At 39.6% G+C, this 24,735-nt stretch overlaps 1 protein-coding gene across 8 annotated transcripts in view; it reads right to left on the bottom strand.

Annotated features, from left to right (window-relative positions):
- Positions 1 to 24,735, bottom strand: part of ANO4 (anoctamin 4) — a 415,424-nt gene that overhangs the window by 172,964 nt on the left and 217,725 nt on the right. For all 8 annotated transcript variants that reach the window (XM_072655688.1, XM_072655689.1, XM_072655692.1 and 5 more), the window contains one exon: positions 19,756 to 19,947. In XM_072655688.1, coding sequence (XP_072511789.1) covers positions 19,756 to 19,947 — 192 coding nt within the window. The remainder of the gene's footprint in view (positions 1 to 19,755; positions 19,948 to 24,735) is intronic.

The following is a 24,735-nucleotide window of genomic DNA, read 5'->3' as shown; positions in this document are numbered from 1 at the left end:
GAGCCAGGTGATGCTTAAGGGTTGCCCTAAGAGAGCAATCCCATCAGCAAACCCTAATTGAGTGCTCAGCAGGTATATAGCAAGTATTCTTGGAGGAAGGAGTGCTCAGGGAAAAATGAAGAAAAAATTCAAGAGCACTTCTCCAATTTTGAAAGACTTTTCAACACTAGAAAATTCAAGAAGTTATATGGCATTTATAAGAGACTGGGGCACCCCTAGTATTTAAGACCTGACAAAGCAAATGACTGAAAATACACACATGCTCACACACACAACGAAGTCACCAAAGTTTCTTTGCCTGTTTTCAAAAATCAATGACTCTGCATGTATTGCAACAATGACTATTGGAGCATTCCACTGCGACCCATGCTATCCCTTCTTCCCAAATGACGGTTGCAGCTCCTGCATTTATTAAGTGACAAAATCTAATGTTGCCTGTGAGACTGATCTTCCTCAAAAGGGAATGTCAAGGGCTTTCACACAAAATTAAATTAATCACTAAGTGAAACCAGCTGCAAAGTAAGCAAGATGTAAAGAAATGAAATATTGAGGTTGGGCCTGATGAATAATACTGGTGACTAATATGCAATTAAAGAGGGTGCCAGGGGAGGGTGAAATTTCTGAACATGTGCCCAGGCCACCAGCAGATGTCTGGCTGTCACACTTGTACTAAAACAAGTCTTGTGAATTCGCCCCCCTCCATGCCTACCTATCACATAATTAATGCAGGATATGAATAATTCAGTCCTTGCCTGGGCCAGGTACAATTAAGTTCAGCTCAATTCCATTGCATTCAGATGCAAAGTGCCTTCTAATACATAGAAGAAAGTCTATTTCAGTATCATGGATCAAATTTTTGAGAAAATTATCCGTTCTAAGTAACCAAAAAAGAAGGGTAGGCTATACAGAAGACCAAGCAAAAGAGTTAGGTTCATTAAATGTTTCTGTGGGATTCTCACAGCCTATCCATGAAGATTATAGGATCATATATCTGGAACTGGAAGGCAACTCAGGGGTCATTTAGTCCAACCCCTTACATGGGAATGAGGTGACTTGTTCAAGGTCACAAATCTTTCATCTAGGAATGGAAGCCAGGTCATTTCACTCCAAATCTAGCAATGTTTCCACAATATCCCACACTGTAGGAGCTTACTGTGTACGTGTGGGCTTAGTCAATAATGCTTTTTAAAAATTAATTTATTTATTTTTAGTTTTCAAATTCATTTCCACAAGATTTTGAGTTCCAAATTTTCTCCCCATCTCTCCCCTCCCCCACTCCAAGACACCATGCATTCTGATTACCCCTTCTATCACACCCCTCCCTTCCTTTATCCCCATCTTCTCTCTTTTCTTGTAGGGCAGGATAGATTTCTATTACCTGAATTTCTAATTTCCCAGTTGTATGCAAAAACAATTCTCAACATTCGTTTCTAAAATTTTGAGTTCCAACTTCTCTCCCTTCTTCCCTCCCCACTCTTTCCCTCTGAGAAGGCAAGCAATTCAATATAAGCTATACATGTTTAACTATGGAAAAGACTTCCATAATTGTCATGTTGTAAAAGACTAACTATATTTTCCTCCATCCTATCCTGCCTCCCATTTATTATATTCTCTTTTGACCTTGTTCCTCCCCCAAAATGTTTACTTCTAATTATCCCCTCCTCCCATTTGCTCTCCCTTCTATCACCCCCACCTCCCACTTCTCCCCTAATTTCCTGTAGTGTAAGATAGATTTTCATACCAAATTGAGTGTGTATGTTATTCTCTCCTTAAGTCAAATGTGATGAGAGTAAGCTTCATTTTCCCCCCTCATGTCCCCCCTTTTTCCCCTCCACTGAAAAAGCTTTTTCTTGCCTCTTTGATGAGAGATAATTTGCCCCATTCCATTTTTCCCTTTCTCCTCCCAATATATTCCTCTCATTTCTTAATTTTATTTTTAAATTTTTTTATCACCCCTTCCTATTAAACTCAACTTGTGCCCTCTGTCTATATATATATGTATATAATCCCTCCAGCTACCCAAATACTGAGAAAAGTCTCAAGGGTTGCAAATATTATCTTTCCATGTAGGAATGTAAACGGTTCAACTTTGGTAACTCCCTTATGATTTCTCTTTCCTGTTTACCTTTTCACGCTTCTCTTAATTCTTGCATTTGAAAGTCAAATTTTCTATTCAGCTCTGGTCTTTTCATCAAGAATATTTGAAAGTCCTCTATTTCATTCAATGACCATGTTTTGCACTGAAGTATTATGCTCAGTTTTGCTGGGCAGGTGATTCTTGGTTTTAATCGTAGCTCCTTTTACTTCTGGAATATCATATTCCAAGCCCTTTGATTCCTTACTGTAGAAGCTGATTGATCTTGTGTTATCTTGACTGTATTTCCACAACACTTAAATTGTTTCTTTCTGGCTGCTTGCAACATTTTCTCCTTGACCTGGGAACTCTAGAATTTGGTTACAATGTTCTTAGGAGTTTCTCTTTTTGAATCTCTTTCAGGAGGTGATTGGTGAATTCTTCCAATATTTATTTTACCCTCTGGTTCTAGAATATCAGGGCAGTTTTCCTTGATAATTTCATGAAAGATGATGTCTAGGCTTTTTTTGATCATGGCTCTTACGTAGTCCCATAAATTTTAAATTGTCTCTCCAGGCCAATTGTTTTTCCAATGAGATATTTCACATTTTCTGCTATTTTTTCATTCCTTTGTTTTTGTTTTATAGTTTCTTGATTTTTCATAAAGTCGCCTGTTCCATTCTAATTTTTAAGGAATTATTTTCTTCAACAAGCTTTTGGACCTCCTTTTCCATCTGGCCAATTCTTCTTTTTAGGGCATCCTTCTCCTCACTGGCTTTTTGGATCTCTTTTGCCATTTGGGTTAGTCTGTTTTTGACAGTGTTATTTTCTTCAGCATTTTTTGGCTCTCCTTTAACAAGCTCTCCTTTTTTCATGATTTTCTTGCATCTCTCTCATTTCTCTTCCCAATGTTTGCTCTACTTCTATTACTTGATTTTCAAAATCCTTTCTGAGCTCTTTCATGGTCTAAGATAAATTCATATTTTTCTTGGAGGTTTTGGATAGAGGAGCTTTGACTTTATTTTCTTCTGTTTGCATGCGTTGTTCTTCCCTGTCACCAAAGTAAGATTCTATAATCTGATTCTTTTTCTGGTTTTTACTCATTTCCCCAGCCATTTATTTGACTTCTGAGCACTTTGTCAAGGCAGTTCTCTGCTTCTGGTGGGGGTGCATTGTCAGCTGCACGATTCCCCCACAATCCGTGGGCCTAGAGCTCTAGAAACAGTGGCTGCAGCTGCTGCTGTGGCTGCCTCAGGTTCCTCAGACCCTTCCCTCCTCAGTCACCTTGGGGCTGGGACCAGACCACTCCATTCTCCTGCACTGGTCCCACAGGCTTTTCCCACTGGCTTTCCAATTTATCCTCAGCATTATGGGGTCACGAAGTCTGGAAACCACCACAAGTGTGAGAGATTCATTTTCCCCAAGGCCTGCCGAGGTCCCCTCTGTGCATGTGGCCCACACTGGACTGCATTCTGCTCCAAGTGTGGCATGATAGACACCTCTCAGAGATCTTTCAGGTTGTTTTGAGCTAGAGATTTGCTTCACTCCATCATTCTGTGGGTTCTACAGCTCCAGAATTTTTTTAGAGCCATGTTTTACAGGTATTTGACTGGGTTTGGCAGGAATGCTCTAGAAAGTCCATGTTGTTATTCTGCCATCTTGGCTCCCTCATCAATAATGTGTGTTGATTAACTGTATGGGATGTTCGGGGAGGACTAGTCCCTCTGAAATCCAATTCATGCACAAGCCAAGTTATCACTCCATGATGTCATTGGTTTTCTTCCAAAACAAAGGACCATCCTACCACCACCAGCATCTTATTTAGTTTGGACTACAGATTCCAAACCAGAGAACTAGCCTGTATACTGTCACTAATAGTGAGGAAAATAATAAATCTGACTAAAGGAAAAGACTTTATTCTACCCAACATGGGTCGTTTTCAAAAAAGACATGTAAAGATACATATCCAGTGATCTGTTCAATGGTTTTCCCTGTTCCTCTCACTTTCCATATTGGAGGCAATGTAAGGTGGGAAGATAACAGGATTTAGAGTCAGAGGGCCTGAGTTCAAATCCCAGCTTAGCTAGTCACTATATGTGTGACTGTGGGTAAATCTCTTCCCTTCTATGGGTCATGCTTTTGCCATGTGTAAAAGGAAATGGCTGGGAAGTAGAGTAATGGGCAGTTTACTATCTCTAGAGTCCAGCTTGCATTCAAATCCCATTCCTAATGATGCTGTCTGTCTTATGTTGGGTAAGTCATTTAAAGTCTCATGGCCTCAGTTTTCTGATCTGTAAAATGGGTGGTGGGGTTTGGACCACATGATCCAAGAACTTCCACTTCTGAAATCCTAGGAATGGGATCAAAGGGGTTGGACTAAGTGGTCTCTGAGGTATCTCTAGCTCTCACTTTGTGATTCTCTGACTCCAGAATCCCTAAGGTAACTCACAACTGCAATCAAAGGTTTTGGGATTTGGTTTATCTATAACATACATAAGCGATGTTATACATTTGATATGTTAGTCCAAAATTTGGGGGGACATCAAATATTTGCCCTACCCCACATGAAATTTTAAAGAATTTTAAATTAAATGAAAAGAGATTTAAAAAAAGACCTAGGATCACACATTTAGAATTAGATGGGATCTTCCAGGTTATTGTGTCAGATTTCCCCATTATATAGATAAGAAATTGGAGGTACAGAGAGGGCAAGTAATCCGCTCAATGTCAAACAGGCAGCAGTTATTAGAGGTGGAACTTGCACCTCCTCCAGTGAGCACCCTTTTCATTGTGCATTCTGCCCCTTCATGTGTGAGAATTCAGACCAAGGCTCCAAGCCCAGAACTGTATCCACCATGCCATACTTTGTGTGCATTTGTATTTATTAACTGTATATGTATCTTATTTGTATTTCTATGTGTACCTGTTGTCTTCTGTCTTAGAACGTAAGCTCTGCGGGTAAAGATTCTTTCACTCTTTGTATTTGTATCCTCAGTGCCTGGCCCAGTGTCCTGCATAGAGATATATGATCGATAGCCAACCAGTCAGAGACAAAGACAGGCAGAATCATAGACAGACAGACAGAGAGAGACAGAAATACCAACATATAGATACAGAGTTATAGATAGATAGGTACACAGACAGACCAACAAAGACAGATACAGAGTTATAGACAAATAGGAGACATAGACAGAGAGACAAAGAGACACAGATGACAGATGGATAGCATTAAGTGCTTACTATGTGCTAGTCACTGTGCAAAAGGCTGAGAATATAAATAAAAACAAACAAGACAGTATCTGTCCTCAAGGGGCTTCTTTTATCATAGGAATGTAGAGACGTAAGGACATGTACATGCAGACATATAAGTAACTACAATTCAAATATGAGGTAATCATAAAAGCACAAACATCGAGGACGATCAGGAAACGATTCATGGGGAAGGTGGCCACTAAGTCGAGTCTTGAAGGAAGTTCAGGATTCTGAGAGATGGAGGGGAGGACAGCCCATGCAAAGAGAAAGAGGGAGACATGGAATGTTATGCAAGGAACAGTGAGAGGCCGGCTGGGCTGTACTGTATCATAGTTAGAAGGGTAGCAGTTAGTAAAGGATTAGAAACTGAATGGAAGAAATCTAAGAATTTTGGAAAGAGAGGTTAGAGTCAGGTGGTAAAGATGATAGAATATATAAGTGCTTATTATGTACCAGAATAATGAAAACTAATACAAAAAAAAATCAAGACAAACCTTACTCTCAAGGAACTTGCATTTGAACAGGATAAAAAAGGAGCCAAAGAAAATGGGATGGAGGCAGGTACCCACATAAGGGCAAGGTGAAGAAGTCTGGAGAGTCAGGAGTGGAGTGAAGAGAGGGGTAGGCATGACTGGTGTGACATTTCCACAAATGGAAGTTCCAGGAAGGAATTTTCTCAATGGAGGCATTTCTAGGATAATTGCTATGGAGAGTAGGGCAGCATATTTGATATTAGAGGCAAGACAGGGCTCCTGGAACTTCTGGAGAAGGGAAGGTACCAAATGAAACGTGTTTTTAGATATGGTCAATGTATTCATTTGACTATGTTTTTTTGTCATAAGAGAAGGTTTGTATTTTAGGGAAAGGGATGAGTCAGTATGTAGTGACAGAGATGGAAAAAGAATCTTTTCAGACTATCAATAAAATACATAATAGCAGCCCTTTCTGTGGTGGCATAATATTGGAAATCAAAGGGATGCCCATCAATTGGGGAATGGCTGAACAAGCTGTGGTATATGAATGTTATGAAAAACTACTGAGCAATAAGAAATGATGTACAGGTAGATTTCAGGAAAACCTGAAAAGACAAGTATGAACCGATGCAAAGTGAAATGAGCAAACCAGGAAAACATTGCACACAGCATCAGCGGCACTGTGTGATGATCAATGAGGGTGACTCAGCTTTTCTCTGCAACACAATGATCCAAAGGAAAATGCTATCCATATCCAGAAAAAGAACTGAGGGACTCTAAATGCAGATCTACTTTCTTCTTTCTCGTTTTTTTTTTTTGTCCTTTTGATATGTCTTCTTTCACAACTGTGACTAATACGGAAATACTTGTACATGACATATATGTACAAACTGTATCAAATTATCTACCATTTTCAGAAGAGAGAAGGGGAGGGAGAAAAACTTGGAACTCAAAATCTTGTAAAAATGAACGATAAATATTTTTTTGGTAAGCAGCCGGGGAAAAATAAAATACTATTAAACTTTAAAAAAGTTCACAAGGAAACAAGAAAAAATGTGTGAAACACACACAGGAAATACTTTTTAAAAGGTTCAGAAGAGGACATGAAGAGGGCAATTTTGATACTGCCAGGCAGAACAAGCTATACTTCAGGAACTGTATAAAACATCTATATGTAACAGAAGTTCCAAGTTCCATATACAATTTTCATTTTGTTTTTTGTATAATACTCAAGCATCCATATTTAACATTTATTGTTAATAATAATAAATTTTTAAAAAAGATCACTTTGGTAACTATGTGTAAGATGGGATGGAGAGGAGAAAGGCTTGAGGCTGGTCCAATATTCTATGGGATAAGTAATTAAAAGCTGATCTAAAAGAACTGAGGCATGAGAGGAGGAAAAAAAGGATAAAAAGAATGTGAGAGACCTGCTATGGTGGTAAAATTGGCAAGATGGGGCTACTTTTTGGATACCAGAGGGTGATAGAAAGTGCGGAGTCAAGAAGAATTTTCAAGAACAACTTCAAGAGAGTGAACCTGGGTGACAGGAAGGATGGTGATCCCCCACAGAAACAGGGAAGTCTGGAGGACAGATGAGTGTGAGAGAAAAGATAATGAGTTCTGTTCTCCCCAAATCTTCTCTTCTCCATGCTAAACATCCCAGTTACCACATACAGCATGATCAGAAAGCTTTCTCCATTCTAGTTCTTAGACTTGTAGACTTAAGCGTTGGAAGCAACCTTAGAAATGACCTAGTTCTCCCCCTTCCTTTCATAGAAGAGGAAGGAGATGCAGAGAAATGAAATGAACTGGTTAATGTCACACAAGTAGGGTCATGAGATCATAAATATAGAACTGAAAGGAACCTCAGAAGTATCTAGTCTAATCCTATCACTGTACACAGTGGAGAAATTGAGGCCCAGGGGTAAAGCTCATCCAGTCACTAAGTGGTAGAGCTCAAATTTGAACCTCAGTCATCTGACTCTGAATACAATGATCTTTACGCCATATTATGCAGTGGACAGCTGTTTTAAATAGCTAAAATCTTTTAAATAGCACAATCTTTAAATAACTAAAAGTCTGATTTTTCCCCAAAGTCAAAACACATGTAAGTAGACAAAGATTTTTGATATTTCCAGCTGACAACACTAAAAATGCCTAAAATGTTAAAAAAAAAAAAGGACTAATTTAGATACAAGGAAAATTTAAAGTTCAATTGAAATAGAATTATAGGTTAGAAAAGTTTGGAAATTTTTATCCTATACCTTCCATCCCCCCAACACAGATATAAACCTATAATTTCATTAAAATAGGGAACTCCCAGTATGGTAATTCCCTCACTGAAGCAGAATAGTGACATTTGAAATTCATAATATTTTATGTTACAGTTCAGTCATTTCAGTCATGTCTGAGTCTTTGTGATACTATTTTAGGGTTTTCTTGACAGAGATAGATGCTGGAGTGGTTTTCCATTTCCTTCTCTAGCTCACTTTACAGATGAGGAAACTGAGGCAAAGAGGGTTAAGTGACTTGTGCAGGGTTATACAGCTAAGAAGCGCCTGAAGCTGGAGTTAAACTCAAGTGTTCCTGACTCCAGGCCCAGTGATCTATCCACTACACCATGCAGTTCTCTTGAAATTATTTTGTATTTACACATGAGTGTATATGCTGAATTCTCCAGGAGAACATAACTTCATCGAGGGCAGGCAATGCTTCATTATTTTCTATTATTTTTCTTTCACAGTTTTCTTCAAGGGTAACTTGACTGGAGAAGGTATTGGGGGCTTAGTTCAAACACCACTTTCTACGTGAGTCTTTTCTTAAAGACCCCAGCTGCTAGTGCTTCCCTCCACACAGCTCCCTCCCATACCTTGTATCCAGATTGTAAACACACACACACACACACACACACACACACACACACACACACACATTATCTCCCTGGGCAGAACGTAAGCTCAAGGCAGGAAGAGGGAAGGAAATGTTTCCATTTTTGTCTCCAGCACCCAGCACAGTGCTTGGCACACAGCCTCCGACATCCTACGTCAGATGTTTACTGGCTCTGCAAATCTTGCCAACTCACTTCACTTCTATGTTTGATCATCCCTGAATTACAGCTACACCTCCTAAGGACCTTCCCAGTTTTAGTTTTCTGATCTTTTATTTTACAATCCATCCCAGTCAAGGGAACAACCACACACATGAGAGCTCAGATCTATCAAAGCATATATTTGTTCTTACCATTTTTATGACCATCTTAGCCGAAATACGAAAAATATTTCCAAAGACAGATTTCACACAAAATATAAAGCCAGCATGCTAACTTAAGCTTTAATAAACATTGGCAGGGTGGAAAAGTAGGGATTTAAATTGACAATAAATGAGTGGAAATGCAGTTTTGTTCTCAAAAGTATCTTGGATTCAGTCCTCCTCTTTTTATAGATGAAGATAGCAAGGGAGAGGATTTGCCTAGAGTCACACAATTACATTGTCCTTGAAGGTTTGCAAAATACCCTACAGGCATTATCTTCCTTGATCCCAGTGAGATAAGCACATTATTAACCTTCCCATTTTATAGATGAGAAAACTGAGGCTCAGCAAACTAAAGTGACTTGTCCAGGGTTACACAGCTAATAAATGCCTGAGGCAGTACGTAAACCCAGGTCTTTCTGACTCCAAGTCTAACACTCTCTCCAATAAGCGATGCTGTAGTAAGGGATGGGACTTGGACTGAAATCCAAGGTGCCCAATTCTGAAATACTTGGTAATTCAACTGAATCCACAACCAAGACATTTGGCTATATTCCAATGCTCTGAATAAGAGCTTTTCATGATGACTTCAACAAGTAGAGACTCAGAAGGGTTGAAAGAAAAATCTTATTTGTCCAATTCTTGTAACAATTTTAAAAATGACTGGATACTTTTGTTTCTGCTTACTCGCTGTGTGACCTTGGGCAAGTTACCTATCCTGTTTCTGTTTCACCACCTATAAAGTAAAAGGGGTGGACCAGGTAACCTGTGGGCTCCCTCCTAGTTGTAGACTGTAGACCTCTGATTCCAACTTTCAGTCCCAAAAGGACAGAATTATCCTTTGACAAACAAATACTAACCATAGAAACTTAGATGCAAAATCATCTTACCCAACCCTACCCCCTTGAACAGAGGGAAACAAAGGTATATAGGTACTGACATTCAGTGTTTAGCAGTGCAGGGTTTACAATTTTCTTTGCTTTCTGATACCTCATGGTTTGTGCTTTCTAGAGGGAGAAACTGCAGGGTGTTGTGGACCTGCACCTACTTTCAAGGCCTGCTTCTGAAATCTACTGGCTGGGTGACCCTGAGCAGTTTACCTAACCTCTCAGTACTCTAGGACATAATATTCTTTATAGAAATGCTCTAGACTGATCAGCTTGCTGTCTCTTGGTTTGTCCTGTAAGATCTTCTGTTCGTTTCCATCATTAACTTCCTCTGAACCTTCAGAGTCATAAAAAAAGGTTTTCATTCCTCATATACTGTCCTTTATCTTCCACCTCCACTCCTTTGTACTGGCAGTCCATCATGCCTGGAATGTTCTCCTTCTTCATGTCTGTTTCTTAGATTCCCCAGCTTCCTTCAAGAATCAGTTCAAAGGTCACCTGGTATCTATTTTTATATACCTTGTGTAAAACTTTTGATGTCCAAATCATCTTATTAAAATATAATGTCCTACAAGGAAGAGACCATTTTTACTTTTTGTTTCCATGCTCAGCACTTAAATGCCAGCAGATCTGAGCTCACAAAAACAAAAACCCCTTCTTTCCACCATCCAGGTCACACTTTGTCCTCTCTGTGCACTTTACTTGATAAAGGGAAGAGGAAATGCATGTGTCTAAAGAGAGAGTTCAGCGTGTATTTTTAGAAACCACAATTTTGTTACTCAGCAAATAATAGCATGGAAAACTTATCCCGATGTACACATAGGTCCAGGCTAAAAATATCCCATTTTTTTCCTAAGCACCCCCCACCTCCTTCTTGACTAGGCTCCTATCACACATCTAAAAAAATCCCAATAAAATAAGAAGAGATTCAAATGAAACCAGTGAAGGGCGATTAGTGTTATTTCTAAACCAGAGGGCAAAGTGTCTTGAAACACATTGCATTCACCTCCAAACTGGGTAAAACATTCATATTGAACTACAAAGCAGACTACATCCCCTTTTGTTCACAAGAATTCAAAGTTTCTTGGGAGGCTACAGGTTTCAGAACTGTGTGGGAAGTCACTGTCTAGGGAAAGAAACTGAAACATCATTTTCTCCAAGGTCAATGGCCCAGAGGATCAAGGTGGGGGCAGAGTTCCCCTTCCTATCCCCTATCTCCTTGACCTCTCTCCATCCTTTTCCCTTTTTTTTTTTTGAATTGAACAATCATAAAAAGCACAAATGCCTTCGTACACAAAGAAACAACAAAACAAGAGAATTGTAAATGAAACTATGGATTTTTATTACTGGAGCTTACTGGTTCTGTGACCCTGGGTGAGCCATTTAATGTTTCTCAGCTTTGGTTTTCCCATCTGTAAAATGGGATAATTATAGAAGAGTTGTTGTAAGGCTCAAATAAAATATATGAAGCATTTTGCAAACCTCAAAGGACTATATAAATGTTAGCTATTATTATATAGGATTTTTTTTAAAAAGTCATTTACATTTCACACACAGTGGTAACAAAATTGCCCTGTTTCTTTGTGCCCCCTCCTGAAGTGTCAAAAAAAAAAAAAGACAAAATTTGCTTCTAGAACTGTATCTCAAAGAGATCATAAAAATAGGAAAGGGTCCCACACGTACAAAAATATTTATAGCAGTTCTCTTTGTGGTGGCCAAGAACCGGAAATCGAGGGGATGCCCATCAACTGGGGAATGGCTGAACAAGTTGTGGCATATGAAGGTAATGGAATACTATTGTGCTATAAGAAAAGACGAACAGGAAGACTTCAGAGAGGACTGGGAAGACTTATATGATCTGATGCTGAGTGAAAGGAGCAGAACCAGGAGAACTCTGTACACAACAACAACCACAGTATGCGAGGAATTCTTCTGGTAGACTTAGTTCTTCACAGCAATGCCAAGACTTAAAAAATTCCCAATGGATTCTTGAGGCAAAACGTCTTCCACATCCAGAGAAAGAACTGTGGAATTGGATTGCAGAATGAAGCAGACAATTTTCTCTTGTGTTATGTTGTGTTTTATGACTTCTTCCACTCATTTTAATTCTTCTATGCAACATGACTAAGGTGAAAATGTATTTTATAGGAATGTATGTGTAGAACCTATATAAGATTGCACACTGTTGCGGGGAGGGACTAGGGAGAGGAAGAAAGGAGAGGGAAGGTAAAAATCAAAGATACATAGAAGGGAATGTAGAAAACTGAAAATCATTAAAATAATTTAAAAAAATAAAAAATACAATGCTAAAAAAAAGGACCAAGAGAAAGAAGGAGAGAGGGGGAAAGAGAGGGAAGGAGGGGGAGGCTTCATGGCACCTCCTCTTCCTCAGTAGGTCAAGTGGGAAGAGTGTACACTGTGTTCAGGGGCAGAAGGCCTGGTGGCTGAACATTTACCTGGGCATGCGAACCAAGTGGTTACTGTTTGGCACTGGGAGACAAGGGTCTACAGAAGATCCAGGCAGACTTCCATAGTGTCCCCCTCTTCTGTTCCTGCCAGTTCCCTGGCAGTATCACCAGCCTGGCATGGAGCAACTAGCTTAGAGTGACAGGTCTACTAGCAGGGCACCATGGAAGGAGGATGTGTTCTGAATCCCAGGGATGGTCCTCAGTTTAGCCTGTTCAAGTTAGTCCTGTATACTTATGTCTCCTCTGATTCCAATTCTATGAACTCCCTTGGGCATCATATTATAAATGGATAGGACAATGGACTTGGAATCAGGAGAAACTGGGTTCAAATTGAGTAAGCTCACTCATGCCTTGGTTTTCCTCATCTACAAAATAGGAGGGCCCTCAACAGTCCCTTCCAACTCTGACTCAAGATCTCTATTCCTCTCCTTGGTCAAGTGTTTCCAAACACCCTAGAGTAGCTTATGACCTTGGGAAAGTAATTTTTATTGGGGTCTTAGCTTCTTCATCTGTAAAACAAGGGGAGTGCATTTGATCACGCTTAAGATGACCTTCTAACTCCCTCCACCTTCCATAAAAATCTGAATCTGACAAGTATATGAGAAAAGCCCATTAAGGAAAGAGAAGTAATTCTGCAGAAATAAAATATAAGTAACACAACCTTACCGTGCCTCAGTTTCCTTATCTGTAAAATGGGAGGGGGGATTGGAACAGATGGCCTTTATAGTCTCTGCTAGCTGTAAATCCATATTGTTCTTCTACTATGATTATCATTATTCAGTGATCACTATTTTACTTAAAAGGAAATGAGGGAATGAGTGAAGTGGAAAGTCACTATAGAAGTGGTTGGCAAGGCAGAGGAAGACTATTAGTGTAGATGGTTGTTAAGTTGCAGAAGAGGAGTGATAAAACCTCACAGCTTCATCTGTCTAGACCAAAACATGAAGAGTAAATCCCTAGAGAAATGTGCAGCTCTTAACCTGAGGAGGCAATTTGACCTCATTGGTATCACTAGGGTGTTGTGGGATGTGACTCATGACTGGAACTCGGCTATGGAAGGGCCAAAAGGAATGGGAAATGGAGTAGCTATGAAGAAGAAGTACTCATATGAGAGAGCATTTTGCTGCATATGCTCAGAGGGAGAAACGCAACAGTTTACTAGAGCAGGAGTGTATCATGCCCAGCCAGAAGGAAGATATAAATGATAAATTAGTGAAACATTAAAAACCTGGCATAGAAACATACTTCTCAGAGCTCTGACAAAAGTGTTACTGACAATGTTATTGATTTGCCTTAATAATAATAATAACTTCATTCTTCCAAAGAAGAGGTAACAAGGGAAAATGTTATTCTGGACCAAATTCAAATCACTAAGGTGGAACTAACTGCTGAGGTAGAAATGATGGAATTCTTGGGGAGAACTTAATCACAGAATTCCTAATAGATGAGGAAGGAAAAGTTAGATCCAGTATGATTTTCACCCTAGACTTGGTTGCGCCAAGTTTAAAAGAAGGGAGCTAAGTAGTGCAATGGATAGTGCCAGTCTTGGAGTCAGGAAGACTCATTTTTCTGAGTTTAGATCTGGCCTCAGACTCTTACTAGCTGTGTGACCTTGGGCAAGTCACTTATCCCTGTCTGTCTCAGTTTCCTCATTTGTAAAATGAGCTGGAGAAGAAATGGCAAACCACTCCTATATCTTTGCCAAGAAAACCTCAAATGGGATCACGAAGAGTCAGACATGACTGAAATGAACAACAACCAATTAGAACTGATGGAAAAAATGAGAAAATGTGAGAGAAGGCAAAACTTGCTGACTCTAATTTTCCTTCTGGTTTTCTATGTCAAAGGGAGTGGGAAAGGTAGAAAAAAGTGACTACTGTGTGCCAGACACTGCCAGTCATAGGAGGCACAAAAACAAAGGATGATCTAATAGTTCTTACAAATGATAGAATCCAATATGATACATTACAATAAAATGCAAACTCCTTGAGGAGAGAGGCTGTTTTATTATCGCCTCTGTATCCCTAATGCCTAGCACATGGTAGGCACTTAACAAAGACCTATTCCATCAATAAGAACCTGTTATTTCATCTTTGATGAAACAGGAGCATTATAGTATAAGGAAGATGTTCCATGTGAATAAGATCTTGCACAGCATAGCACAGTAGACAGGGACTGGGCTTTCAGTCGGAAAGACTTTGTTTCAAATCCTGCTTCATACACTTACTAGATTAATGATCCTGGGCAAATCATTTCACCTCTTTGAGCCTCAGTGTACTGATTTGAAAAACAGAATGACATCTACTTTAAAGGGCTGTTAGGATGATCAGTAAGATGATGGAAGTAAAGCACTTGACCCACCCCAACATGGTATAAAGCATAGGTCTGGTTACATCACTCCCCTACCCAAGAAACTCCACTGGCTCCCATCCTCAGGACCAAATCCTCTATTTGGCATTCAAAGTCCTTCACAGTTTGGCCCCCTCCAAACTTTACAGTCTCCTTACTTCTTAGTTCTTAATTATGTTCTGCCATCTACCTGCCCTGCACTGTGACTATGGCCTCCTTACTGTTCCATGAGCAAGGTGCTCTGCCTCTCAGCTCCGGGGATTTTCTCTGGTCTCCTCCATGCCTAGAATGCTGTCCCTCTTTATCTCTACCTTCTGGTTTCTTTTATTTTCTTTATGTTCAAGTCTCAGCTAAAAGGCAGGGAGCCTTTCCCAACTCCCCTTAATTCCAGTGCCTTTTCTTCTTTCATTTCCTATATAACTTGCTTCTAGAGAGCTGCTTGCTTGCTGTCTCCTCTGCTGGACTGTAAACTCCGGGCAGGCAAGGACCATCTTTCGCTTTTCTTTGTCTCCCTAGGATTTAGTAGAGTGACTGGCACATAATTGTTAACAATTACATAGCACCTACTATGTGCCAATGATTATCTCATGTGATCCCCATGATAACAAACATCTTCTCCCTTGATTCTCACAGCAATGCTGGGAGCTAATAAATGCATACTGACATGACTCTACCACAGTAACTACAACCACTACTATTATCTTATTAGGAGTAATGATGAGGACTGAACATTTAACTTTAAGGACTAAAAGAAACTTTCAGGGAAAGAGAGTCACCCAATAGAAATAATAGCAAAGACCATCTAAAGAGCACTTTAAAGTTTGCAAACCATTTCACAAACATAATCTCATTTTATTTGCACAGCAACCCTGGGAGACAGATGGACCTGTTATCCTCATTTTACAGATGAAGAAACTGAGGTAAAGAAAGGTCAAAGGACTTGCCCAAGGTCATGTAGCCACTAAGCAAGTGAGTCAATATATGAATTCAGATTTGCCTGTCTAGTTCCAGTGCTCTATCCACTGTGCCACTTAGCTGCCTAGGAAATATTTCAGTGAGGAAACTCTCCTAATGCTTCTCTGCATCTTTGAGACACAGAAAGATGCCTAGAACACTCCAGGTTAAATGCCGTGCCCAGGGTCCCAATCACAGGTGCCAGAAGGAACACCTGAACCCAGATCTTTCTACACTAAGGCTGACTTTTGTCATTATCATCAGTTTGTCATTGTTGGCATCTTCATCATCATCGTCATCATTTTAACAGCTACAATTTCGGGCATATGAGGAGCCCCAGATGAGGAAACGCACTCTACCCAAACAGTCTGGCACCATCCCTGCAATTTAGAGTCTTAGGAGAGTAACCAGGGGCATGAAGAAGTGAAATGACCTGCCCAGAAATGACTTGTCACACAGACAGTTCGTTTTCAATCCCCAGTTCTCTTTCCTACCTGCTGCAATACAGTCACCATCACTAACATTCCATACAACAGTAGCAAGTTAGAAAATCTAAAACAGAACAGAATTAGAATCAGGTGCTCGTTTGCCTGAGAAGCAGGAATTTTAAACTCACTTCAAAAGAAAAATAGATGTATAAAGATAATTTGTGGTTTAATGTTAATTACAACTTTGCGTGGGAACTGGTTATTTACCTTTTTAAACTCCATTGAGCATACTTAGCATTCACAGCCACATGATTGAAAAGTTAACACGTTAAGTAGAAATACAACCTTTTAAGTTGTTTATCTAGAAGACAATTGTGACTGCGAAGAGAAATGAAGAAGCCTACGTTAATACTGGGGCAGCCAGGTGGCCACTGGATAGAGTACCAAGCCTGGATTCAGGAAGACCTGAGTTCAAATCTGGCCTCAGACACTTACTAGCTGTGTGACCCTGGGCAAGTGACTTAACCCTATTTACCTCAGTTTCCTATTTGTAAAATGAACTGGAGAAGGAAATGGCAAACCACTCCACTATTTTTGCCAAGAAAACCCCAAAAAGAATCACAAAGAACATTACTGAAATGATTTAACAGCAATACCACCACGTTTATATCAGAGATTTAACCTTGAAGTCATAAAGACCTGGGCTCACGTCTCATCTATTATACATACTGTCTTTGTGACCCTGAGCAAGCAATTTTCCCTCTGGTTATCCCCAGACAACTCTAAGAATATGACTTACAGAGAAAGTGCTGGCTGATCTGCATTAATAGAGGGAGTTTCCTACAATAAAATCAAAGGTCCAGTCCTCTACTACTACAGTACTCTGTACTACAAATGACATTCATATTTTCCACTTTAATAATTTGTTTATTATTACTTGGAGAGAACGGAGATTCAATTCAACAATTCAAGAAACAATGCTCAATGACTCCCATCCATCTGATTGTTTGCTCCAGCTGCTATCTTTGCACAAGGTGCTCTCCCACATTCCTTTCCCTGCGGAAGATGACTGAACTGTCTCCAAACTTTAAAGTTCAATATTAGTGGCATGTGCCCCGGGAAGCCTTCCCTGATTCTCCACTCCCACATGGGTAACAACTTTTACTTTCTTGAGCTAACAGCTTGATGGGCTCACATCTCTCTCTGGCAGTTATCTTGGGTTACTCTGTATCCTATTCATTTGCATTGAGCCATATTTCCCTTTATTAGGTTGTAAACTACAGAAAAGCAGGGACCAGGTCAAAAATCAGAGATGTAACTAGAATGTTTTCTTCTCCTGTGGCAAAAAATAGCTGTGGGTCAAAAATGCAAATGGTAATGATGATGAGAATAGGTTGAAGAAGAAGCAGAATGCCCCCTATTTTCCCTTCTATCTTTTATTGACTGGCCCATGACCCTGTTCCCTCTTTCTCTCTCTTTGGGGCCACCTGCCCCAATTTCCATGAGGTCCTAGACTGGCAACCTACAGGATATAAGGATATTAGTCTCCAGATCTTAGCAGGGAGGGATCATATTTGTTTATATCAGTGACTGGGGCAAAGGTCCAGCTGTCCTGCCCCAGTTACAGTTCTGCCTAAAGTGCATATCTTTCCTCAACCCTCCCTCACTCAAAATAAAAGTCAAGTACAAGTCATGTCATCACTTCTCCGATGGCATGGTCTTCTTCGGTGACGAAGGACGAACACACACACACACTTGAGGGCAGGGATATCTTTCCTCAGGGACAAATACAGAGCTATATAAACACTAGGTATGTAATAAATGTTTGTGAATTACAGTGCATCATAAGAATAGTCACAACACAATAACTGGGGAAAATAGAGAGATGACTCAAATGTGGTACCGGCCTTTACAAAGTATTAAAAGACATAGAGGATGACATTTCTAGAAGGACACAAAGAAGGATTTCATATGATGAAAAGGAACAGGTACCTGGGATCTCCTTAGTAAAAAGCATATCAACACAGATAGTATCATGTATCAGTTAGAAGATAAACATACAGAGAGAAGAAATAGAAGCAAGGTGGAAAGCATAAGGAGGCCAACTCCAACTCAGGAGTAACATCAAGAAAAGTTCTCTTAAAAAAAAACAACCAACCAACCAAGTGCTGATTAAAACCACAATTATCTACTTTGTGAAGTAATAAGCTCACTATCCACTGATGCATTCAAACTAGGGCTTAGATGACCATCTATCAAGGGCATTACAAAGGTAATTATTGTACTGGATGCTTCTATCCAGGTTCTTTTCATCTCCAAGATGTTCATCTCTTTTACCATTCCATTCATCTTAGTTCTTAGTACCTGGCACGGGGGTTCTTAAATTTGGAGTCTTCAAAGTTGTTTTTGTAAAAAAAAACATCATGACAACTATTTGAATATAATAATTTCCTCTTGTATTACTTCGTATTTTGTGCATTTAAAAACATAATTCTGAGAAGGGTCCAAAGTCAAAGGGATTGACAACACATAAGAACTCGTATTTTATATACAGAAGATGTTTAATATGTTTGGTGAAGTGAACAGAATATTTTATAATTAAATATTTAAATGTTCTAATGAACTTGGAAAACTTTAATGGAGAATAATTCTGAGTTTTCTATTATAATTAGGAATTGAGCTGACATTTATTTATGGGCCATGTAGATGTCCTTCCATAAAGAATCCATTCAATATATTCATCTGATTGTCTCTCTTGAGTAGAACACAGTAAACTGGATCATATAATTCTGCCCTTAGAACAGGTGCGTGTGGGCAGGGGATGAGTAGGATAACTTAGGTGGAGCAACAAGGGATTTGTTCCAGGGCATGAAACTGTAAAAGACGTCAATCATACTTATTCTACAACACAGAAGCTACTAACCTAAGCACAAAATAATCAGTTCCATGGTTTCTTCCCTTGAGGCTGTCCCTTACTGGCCTTGCTCTTCTCCTGTTTTCCCTTTCACCACTACCTCCCCTGAGAAATTCCAGGAGATTATCTCTCCTTTTTTGCCATGAAACATATTTGTTTTAGTAAATTGATTAGAACACACCATTTATGTGAATAGACTAAAGCAGGTTATTTTTGTTTTCTGTTTTGCTACTTATGCCCAGGGTTGCAATTATTAGTTATGACTCTGGGGATGGGTGTGGAAGCATCTCACTTGTTTCTAAACCAGCCAAGATAACCAAATGATAGACAAGCTCTCTCCCTCTTTTGCACTGTGAGATAAGGCAGGCTCGTGAGTCTTTCTGAAGTATAGAAGAAAATATCTACTATGCTTTCAATTTAGACTTTTGCCCCCAGAGGAAGATTCATTTGGTTTTTATACAACACTGACACTGTCTGGATGTGCAAGGCTAAAGGACATTAAAGCCTTCATTTAAAGCATCTCTGAAACATTTATCTCAGCCCCAATTCAAAGTGAGCACGACATTCAATTGACCTTGCCATTCACCAAGACAATGGAGGGAACATGCCAGATTCACAAAGAAGTACATTCAGAATGAAAGCATAGCATTATGGAAGCATACAGCTGCTTTGGCAGCCTTCCATTGATATTTTCCATGCATTACCTGGATGGAGAATTTTGGTTCTCCCATTAGCGACTCCAGATGAGGATGCCTCCATTTTTAATGACCTTCGGACAGGTGGGAGTGAAGAATGCCTAACCACGAGTGGTCGATGGGAGGCTGGACGGCTGGCCACACTTCGCCTTTGATGGATTTGCAAACGTTTTTCAGCCCCATGAAGAGATAAACTTAAACCTGGAATGAGAAACAGCACCATTCTATTGCAGAAGTCAGCTTGAGGTGGCTACCAGGCAAATTGGTTTAAGTTTTAAGTTAATAGCTAGATGCAAGTCAGTTAATGTCATCAAGTCCACAAGCAAACAAATGCACATACCTTTCAAACTATTAAAGGATGCCAGACACATCAAAATTTGCATACCAGTGAATTTTCATGGCTTCAGTTTAGGGAATGACAATCCCAAATTGAGTTGAATTTTACAGGGTCTCTTCCTCTCTCTTTCTCTCTCTCTTCCTTACTCCCTCCTTTTTTCTCCTTCTCCCTCCCTCTCTATTTCTATCTCTCTTTCTCTTTCATGCACACATATACATGTTTATAGAGACATAGATAAATTCATTTTTCATTCTGAACTCAACAAGCATAAAATAAAACGAGCATTTCCATCTAGAGGAACAGAAAAAGTGGGGTACAGCTCTAAATCTATGATGTACAGCTTGATTTTCCTTTTAAATATAGGATAAATATATATATAATTATATATAATAAATATACTAAATGTGTGATAAATAATATAATAAACACATTTTAACTTTTAAAGTTCTTGTGCTTTTCAAAAGATATATATTCACCTTCATCCACCTACTTATCCATCTACTCATCTATGTGTCCTTCTATCTGTCCATATACTCATCTAACCATCCCCTTCCTCATCCATCCATCCACTCATCTATCTACCTATCTATCCATCCACCAAGCTATCCATCTTTCTACTCTTCATCCATCTACCTATCCATATATTTTTCTACCTACTGATATGTTAAGGTGGCTAGGGTGAAAAACAAGAGCTAATGACAAGACACCACAGGCCAAGTGGCTACATGGAATCTGTAAAACGGCCAACAAGATAGGGTTGTTTAGTTGACTTTATACTTATTGACTCACCAAAGAAGAAATATGAGAAGACACCCTCCTCTCTCCTTCATAGGGATGGGAGGTTAAAGATATGGAACCACATATTGTAACAATGACCTTTTTTTGCTATGTTGGTTGGTTGAACTGACCTGCTTCCCCCTCCCCCCCATCCTCTTCAATTCTTTGTTATGAGGGATGGGATGCTATAACAGTAAGTACCCCAACTTACACAGGAGGGTCTGCTATCACAGGTTCTTTAATCTGCATTTATAAAAGTAAAAGCAACTTTTGAAGAGTTAACAATCACTTTAATCAAGTGCGTGTATCATTCCTTTACCAAGCACATATATCATTCACCTAGTTCAGGGAAGTCAGCACCCTGAACTTCAAAGAAAATACAGAGACATTAAAGATCAACATATGTGGCTTCCTCTGCCTGAATTCAACAGATAGTTGGACCCCAACTGTCTGATCATAGTTACCAAAGAAGGAAGCATGACATCTAAGTTCTCAAAGCTGGGGGGCTCCTTAGAGGCTTCCTAGAGCCCTTATCTGGTCAAATAAATATTTCCAAAGTAAAACCTCAACTCAGAATATTTATACCTTTTGTAGAGCCCACCCTTGAGAACCAGTGCCTCATTAACAAAAGGCGTGGACTTTCCCACAAATCTTCCCAGTTCCAACAATGAATGGGAAAGATCCTCCTTCATCACATTATTCGGAGTCATTATACTTCTCAATTATACTAAAACAAAATGAGCAAAAGATCCTATTTTACTTGCCATTACAGATGCAGAGGGAACTGGGATATATTGAGTGACAGAAAAGGAAAATAGCAATAAAGATTTTAAAAACAGAAATGGGAATTCTTACTGTGATTATCACTGTAGTAAAGCCTCACTAAATGTCTTGTCCAAAAACAATTCCCCAGTAAATAAAGCAACAATCCTCTTCATAAAATGGACTTCCAATTCTCTTATGGAAAAAATGTGGCTGTGACAGAAGAAAGAGGGCCAGCAGAGCAGTCCATCCATCTGCCCATCCATTCAACCAGCCTTTATTGAGTACCTACTATGTGCAAGGTGTTGTTAATGTAGACAAAAATGACATAGGTCCTGCCCTCAAGGCACTTGTGTTATATTAGGGGAAACAATACTTATACTCATAAATAAATTCAAACATGTGTAAGTCAATACAAAGTCATTTCTGGAGAGAGGAGCAGAAACTGAGGGAGAGGGTGGGAATCACCAAAGGCTTCAGATAGGAGGAATTACTTGAACTGAGCTTTGAGTAAAGATTCTAACAGGAGGAGGAGAAAGTATATATTTTACATGGAAGGATATTCTGAATAAATGTAGGGAGATGAAAAGAAACAAGGGACAAGGAAAAATAGGCAGTCAAGTTTGGTTGGAACATGCTTGTGAAAGGGAATAATAGGTTACAAAACTAGAAATGTAGACTAGAATCAAAGAGTAAAAGGCTTTAAGTACTCAATACAAGAGTTACTGTTTGGTCCATCCATCACATATTTATTTAGGTCCTACTATGTAATGGGCGCTTGGGACACAATGACAGAATGAAATAATTCTTTCTCTTAAGAGACTTACACCCTAATGAAGTGTTGGACAATAAATACATCTAAAATATATATATATATATATATATATATATATATATATATATATATATATATATATATATATACATATATATATATACACACAGTTTAAATAGAAAATAAAAAATCTAAAGGCATTGAATACAATGGTGCTTATTAATGAAGGTATGCATAGTTGAGGGAATCAGGAAAGGCTTCAAAGTTGGTCTTGAGCAGAGTCTCGAAGGAAAAGAAGGTTTTTAGAAGGCAGAGAGGTAAAGGCATATGGAATAGCAAGTACAAAGGCATGGAGATGAGAGATGGAGAAAAAGAGAGAAGGCCAGTTTGGGTTATTAAGGAACAATCAGTAATGTCCAATGAGACAGGGAAGATAGATTGGAGTCAGGCTATGTATGATTTCAAAAGCTAAACACAGCTGTTAATAGTTTATCCTAGAGGCAAGAGGGAGTCACTAGAACTTCTTGAGCAGGGGAGGGATGTCACAGCTGTACTTTTGGGATATCCATTTCTACTAAAGAATGCATAGAAATAGCCTAATTATCATTGAGTGATACACCAAAATTTCTTTCAAAGAAAAACATCCTATTTTTACTGTCAAAGCATTAAACCAGAAACTCCAAGAGTCTTATCAACAAAAACATTCTGAAGTCCCAAATGTGTGTTCATACCTTTCACCTTTAAAAAAACTGGAAGTTGGGGGGAGGAGCCAAGATGGTGGAATAGAAAGATACACATATGTTAGCTCTGAACCCACAGCCCATAAAATACCTGTAAAGAAGAACTCCCAACAAATTCTGGAGCAGCAGAAGCCACAGAATAATGGAGCAGAAGAGATGTCTGTTCCAGAGAGACCTGAAAAACTGACACAAAAGGTCTGTTGTGCACCAGACCCAGAGCAGAGCTCAGCCCTGCCTTGGCTGCGTGGCACTGAGAGGAGCAGATCCCAGCAGGCTTCAGGGACAGAATCTCCAGCGGCTGCGCAGGTCCCTCCACCCACAGGCACCAAAGGTCAGTGAGAGGGTCTTTTCAGCTCACCGAGAGGGGAGCAGGGTGTCCCCATGACTCAGGCTCCCTTGGGAGGCAGCAGCGGAAGCAGCAGCAGAGGCAGCAGTGGACAGGGGCTCCCAAAGCAGGCAGGAGCCCAGATCCATTGTTGAAGGTCTCCTCATAAACCCCGTGAGGGAACTGAGCCCGTGTGGCAACCCTGCCCCCACCTGAGCACCTGAACTTAATCTCACACTGAATAGCAGCCCTGCCCCCACCCAAAGCCCTGAGGCTGAAAGCAGCATTTGAATCTCAGACCCCAAGCTCTGGCTGGACAGATCTGGAGGTGAGGTGGGTGTGGAGAGGAAACTCAGAAGTCAAGTCACTGGCTGGGAAAATGCCCAGAAAAGGGAAAAAAAATAAGACCACAGAAGGCTACTTTCTTGGTAAACAGGTATCTCCTCCCATCCTTTTGGATGAGGAAGAACAATGCTTACCATCAGGGAAAGACATAAAAGTCAAGGCTTCTGTATCCCAAATAACCAAAATAAATATTCAATGGGCTCAGGCCATTGAAGAGCTCAAAAAGGATTTTGAAAATCAAGTTAGAGAAGTAGAGGAAAAACTGGGAAGAAAAATGAGAGAGATGCAAGAAAAGCATGAAAAGCAGGTCAACACATTGCTAAAGGAGACCCAACAAATGCTGAAGAAAATAACACCTTGAAAAATAGGCTAACTCAATTGGCAAAAGAGGTTCCAAAAGCCAATGAGGAGAAGAATGCTTTCAAAAGCAAAATTAGCCAAATGGAAAAGGAGGTTCAAAAGCTCACTGAAGAAAATAGTTCTTTAAAAATTAGAATGGAACAGATGGAGGCAAATGACTTTATGAGAAACCAAGAAATCACAAAACAAAACCAAAACAATGAAAAAATGGAAGATAATGTGACATATCTCATTGGAAAAACAACTGACCTGGAAAATAGATCCAGGAGAGACAATTTAAAAATGATGGGACTACCTGAAAGCCATGATAAAAAAAAGAGCCTAGACATCACCTTTCATGAAATTATCAAGGAAAACTGTCCTGAGATTCTAGAACCAGAGGGCAAAATAAGTATTCAAGGAATCCACTGATCACCACCTGAAAGAGATCCAAAAAGAGAAACTCCTAGGAACATTGTGGCCAAATTCCAGAGTTCCCTGGTCAAGGAGAAAATATTGCAAGCAGCTAGAAAGAAACAATTCAAGTATTGTGGAAATACAATCAGGATAACACAAGATCTAGCAGCTT

The sequence above is a fragment of the Notamacropus eugenii genome, chromosome 3 (genome assembly GCF_028372415.1).
Source record: "Notamacropus eugenii isolate mMacEug1 chromosome 3, mMacEug1.pri_v2, whole genome shotgun sequence".
NCBI lineage: Eukaryota > Metazoa > Chordata > Mammalia > Diprotodontia > Macropodidae > Notamacropus > Notamacropus eugenii.
This window is presented reverse-complemented; position numbering and strand designations above follow the sequence as displayed.